The 5400-nt window shown below is 36.1% G+C and overlaps 1 protein-coding gene across 1 annotated transcript; it reads left to right on the forward strand.

Annotated features, from left to right (window-relative positions):
- On the forward strand, positions 519-2136 carry LOC110260673 (olfactory receptor 6C68-like). Its single transcript, XM_021091756.1, has one exon. The coding sequence runs from the start codon at positions 757-759 to the stop codon at positions 1846-1848; it is 1092 nt and encodes a 363-aa protein (XP_020947415.1). The 5' UTR covers positions 519-756; the 3' UTR covers positions 1849-2136.

Raw genomic sequence — 5400 nt, forward strand, 5'->3', positions numbered from 1 at the left:
TAGAAACACAAAACAACAAATTGAATGTTTTTGAGTCAAAACATATTTTGCCCTTAAAATGAATGACCACTCCCACTCATTAGAAAGTAAAACAAAAAATTGAAGAGAGCTGAAATGTCTTCTTTGGGTCCTGCTCTAAAACTTTATTTTAGTATTTTAATAGTGCCCAAACTTTAAAGCAAAGGAATAAAACAGAACTTAATATTTTTTAAAACATTACTTAAGAATTGAAGGAAAATGGAGTTCCCATCGTGGCTCAGTGGTTAACAAATCTGACTAGGAACCATGAGGTTGCAGGTTCGATCCCTGGCCTTGGTCAGTGGGTTAAGGATCCGGCGTTGCCATAAGCTGTGCTGTAGGTCGCAGACTCGGCTCAGATCCCACACTGCTGTGTCTCTGGTGTAGGCCAGCAGCTACAGCTCCGATTAGACCCCTAGCCTGGGAACCTCCATATGCCACGGGAGCAGCCATAGAGAGGCAAAAAGACAAAAAAAAAAAAAAAAAAGGAACTGCAGGAAAACATTGGGCAGTATTAAAACCTAGCTACAATATAGAAAATGAAATATTAACATAATGTAATAAAAATAAAAAACTCAGGGTAGGAGCTAAAAATACTTAATTCAATATGAATTGAATTTAGGAGTTTACTAAAGGAACAGTTAGACTGTTAAGTCAACAACTAAAAGGTATAAAATAATTTTACTTGTCATTATATATAAATAGATTGGGGAAGGTCTGCTCACTGTAAAATATGAAATGCATTCCTCGGATCCACAAGTAAAACTGATGGATGTTGGAGGAGTTGAATATACAAGAGAGTGTTCATCACTGGATGATGGTGTCATTGAACTCTGCATTCCAATCTCTCTGACATTGACATGTAGGGTTGGCAAAATCCAGGAGTCAATAATGAGAAACCACACTGCAATAACAACATTCATCCTTCTGGGACTGACAGAAGATCCTCAGCTGCAGCTCTTGCTTTTCCTTTTCCTCTTTCTCACCTACACATTGAGTGTAGCCGGAAATCTGACCATCATCACCCTCACCCTGCTGGATCTCCGCCTTAAAACCCCCATGTACTTTTTCCTCCAAAATTTCTCTCTCCTAGAAATCTCATTTACAACTGCCTGTATTCCAAGATTCCTATACAATATATCAACTGGGGACAGAACAATTACTTATAATGCATGTCTCACTCAAATATTTTCTACAGATCTTTTTGGGATAACTGAGTTCTTTCTCTTGGCAGCCATGGCATATGATCGCTATGTGGCCATCTGCAAACCCCTGCATTATATGACAATCATGAGCAACACACTCTGCAAAACAATGGTTGTCTGCTGTTGGGGGGCAGCACTTCTGATTATCCTCCCTCCATTCAGCTTGTGTTTTCATCTGGAATTCTGTGATTCTAATGTCATTGATCATTTTACCTGTGACGCCTCTACTCTCCTGAAGATCTCATGCTCAGACACCTGGTTAATTGAGCAGATGGTTATAGCCTGTGCTGTGCTCACTCTCATCATCACTCTTGTAGGTGTGGTTCTCTCCTACATATACATCATAAGGACGATTCTAAAATTCCCTTCTGCCCAACAAAGAAAAAAAGCCTTTTCTACCTGTTCTTCCCACATGATTGTCGTTTCCATCAGCTATGGCAGCTGCATCTTCATCTACATCAAACCATCTGCCAAGGAAGAGGTAAATCTCAATAAAGGAGTGGCATTGCTTATTTCTTCCATTTCACCAGTGCTGAATCCTTTTATATATACTCTGAGGAATAAGCAAGTTAAACTAGCCTTTCAGGACTCACTCAAAAAAATTGCATTTCTTTTAAGAAAGTAAAATGTGTCTCTTGATAAAGGCACTCAAAAGATGCACATCTACCTTATTTTTCCATACAGCTGATAACCAATATTATAGTTTCTTAGCTTTTACACCAATCAGGTTGACGTCACTGGCATTTAATCCTTCATTTTCCCTTCAATTCATATACTTAGCAACTAATTATTGATCACTGCATTGTGACGAACCAAATATATCAGTTTTAATCCTTTACCTAGAATCTACCTAATTCGTTCCTTTTTCAACTTTTAGATGTTTTTCTCACTTATTTTACAGTATTGGTGTAGAGCTGTCATTCTTTCATAATGAATTATAATTGACACACAATATGAGTTTCAAGTGTACAACACAGTCACTTAATTTTTTTGAAATGATGAAAAAATGATCATCACATCATCACCATCACATTCTGAATCCTGATGAAATCATCACCACAGTAAGTCTAGTTACAATCCGTCTGTTCAGTGTACTCTCTGAAAATCATCATGAGGGAATGTTTTGGGATGGAAGAGACCTCTCATATAACCTGTGGTTTGATAAGCACTTGAATGGATATATTCTTCACTATTTCTCAAATATTATAATAAAAATGGATGTATTTATTATAAATGATACTTCAATGATGTTAGTTAAAATGCAAAGAAAATGAGCCAAATATCTTCAACAGGAACATCACATGAAGAAATATCCAAATGTTAATTAAGCACATGAAAATGATATGACTGCAGATACACACAGGCATCTACACAGAGTCCAAAGGAGAAGTGGAATTCTTACACACTACTCACAGGAAGGTAACTGGTGCACACACTTTATAATATATACCACATGGCTATCAATTAAAATCTTTGGTATACTACCACCAGAAATCTATGCCTATGGAAACAAAAATTATGTATAATACCTTCACCCTGAGACTACTGAAAATAAGCAAGAGCTGGCAACTTGAATGTACATCACCAGCAATACAAATAAACTTTGACATGTTTATACATGGAGTCAATATACAGCATTAAGAAAGAACAAGCTATTGCTATATCCCAAGAGTTTTTGGGTGTCACAAACACTCCAAAAAATGCTGCACAAAAAAAGATGGCCACAAAGGCATAGTGTATTAATTCTTTTAGACCAAGCTCAAAACCAAGCCACATTAATACAGAATAACAGAAGTTAGAAGAGTGGCTACCTTTGGTAGAATCTTGACTGACAGAGGGTAAAAGAGAGTTCACTTGATTGCTGGTAATAGTCCATATCTTTATCTGGGGGCTGATATTTGGATGTATATATTTATAAAGATTAGTTAACCAGTATAACTTAAATGTCTGCCCTTACTACACTTTTGCTGTTACATGTTATGAGTTAAATATCTATAGATTATTAAAGTGAAACCGAGAAATTTCCAGGAAAACAAAACCTAAGCGAATTCGCCAGTATACCTACACACACACACACACATAATAGTAACAGAGTGCTTTTTAAAACTAGAAAAAATAATGCTGTGTATTCTTGAAGATGCCAAGAGTAATGAAGAACACTGGATGAGAGAATAAATTGGAAAGTTAAATACATGTCATCTGCAAAAAGAAAAAAAAAAACAACTTTCAGGTAAATAGAGATTTTGCAAAACAAACACTTCTGGAAAATTAATATTTTTGCCATAATTACTAGAAAGTTTGAAGTTTCAGTAATAAATTATCTGTATGCCAGAATAAAGAATAAAGAGAGTGTCATAATATATTTAATGTTTTATTACACTTCAGAAACTTTTGGCCAAGCTAGACTCACATCATTTAAGTCCTTGAAGGAATTCATCCAATTTAGAAATGTCAATTCAGGATCTAGTTTTGGGAAAAAAAATCCAAATTCTATCCAAAGATCAACTACACTCTACTTAAAATTAAACGGGATGGATGTGTTCATTTCTCTTTGCTTGTGGCTAGGGTTTCACAGATGTAGGCATAGTTACAAATTCAGAGAACTGTCTCCATTACACGTGTGCATTTGTGTATATCAATTATGTGTCCAGTAAAGCTGCTGATAAAAACATAGGCAGTATGAAAACCTGGGGAGGAAGACTCTGTCAACTTTTTATACATTTAAAGCACAAGAGCTAGAGAATTTTACTTCACAAATTAACATTCTAGAACTATTTTCTAAGACCTCTGAGCCTGTATATTGTAAAAACCTATATATTGTAAGATTTTTACCCATCTAAATCTTGAATATCCCTAAGGTATGATATTTTATTACCAGAGTATATATAGTGTCATTTGATCTTAGATGGCCTGTGCTAGATACCTTACCTAAGAACTTCGTATTGGAAAAATATTAGGAGGTAACTTTTAAATTACAGGTTTAGGGCGGCCATTCAACAGTGTCTTTCTAGGAGTTGCCTAGTGGTATAGAGGGTCAAGAATCCGGCATTGACACTGTTGCGGCTTGGGTGGCTGCTCTGCTGTGGCCTTGATCCCTGGTGCTAGACTTTCACATGTCTTGGGCGTAGCCAAAAAAGTAAAATAAAAAGAAAACTGGAAAAGTGGAAGTTGTCTGTCTTTAAGGAGAACTGATCATCTTGCTTGAGTGGGATAGTCATATGCTTTGATAACCACAGACTTAAATTTAAGCCAATTTGGTTTAGAAAAAAATATTAGAAATGTGGTTAATATAAGGAAGAAATATAGAGTCCCTACTCTTCATATTCTCTCCAAGCAGAGGTGCAATTTATTATAGACTAATTCCTCAAAAGTTAAAAAATACAGGATTCATGCAACTTTTCAATGAATACAGCAAAATGTTCTTAACTAATTTAAACAATGAAACCAGTAAGATTTACAATACTAAATTAAACAATTTTAGTTATTTAAAAACCTATAATCTATAGAGAAAATACACAATCTATAATTAAATAATTTTAGATGAACCTATTTACAATTAGATTGTAAAGACAGGCAGGTACTCTCCTTTATTACCAAGATATGGACTTTTTTTCAATAAAATATTTGTACAATCTTCTAAATTCACTCCTCCCTATCTTTCCCTTGATAGGTGGATTTGTGTTTTTTTGATTTTTTGGGTTTTTTTTTTTTGACTTTTATTACATTCAGGTAGGTTCCTGCTATGCCAACTTGCTGAAGGGTTTCTATCAGAAATGGGTGTTGGATTTTGTCAAAGGCTTTTTCTGTGTCTACTGAGAGGAACGTATGGTTTTTATTCTTCAGTTTTTTTTTTGTTTGTTTGTTTGTTTGTTTGTTTTGTCTTTTTGCTATTTCTTGGGCAGCTCCTGCGGCATATGAAGGTTCCCAGGCTAGGGGTCAAATCGGAGATGTAGTCACCTGCCTACGCCAGAGCCACAGCAACGCTGGATCCGAGCCACGTCTACAGCCTACACCACCGCTCATGGCAACGCCAGATCATTAACCCACTGAGCAAGGGCAGGGACTGAACCCGCAACCTCATGGTTCCTAGTCGGATTCGTTAACCACTGCGCCACGATGGGAACTCCCTATTCTTCAGTTTGTTAATGTGGTGTATCACACTGATGGATTTGCGGAT

The sequence above is a fragment of the Sus scrofa genome, chromosome 5 (genome assembly GCF_000003025.6).
Source record: "Sus scrofa isolate TJ Tabasco breed Duroc chromosome 5, Sscrofa11.1, whole genome shotgun sequence".
Lineage (NCBI taxonomy): Eukaryota > Metazoa > Chordata > Mammalia > Artiodactyla > Suidae > Sus > Sus scrofa.

Coding starts and splice junctions, on each gene's coding strand:
- LOC110260673 (XM_021091756.1), top strand. CDS start 757: ATGCATTCCTCGGATCCACAAGTAAAACTGATGGATGTTGGAGGAGTT.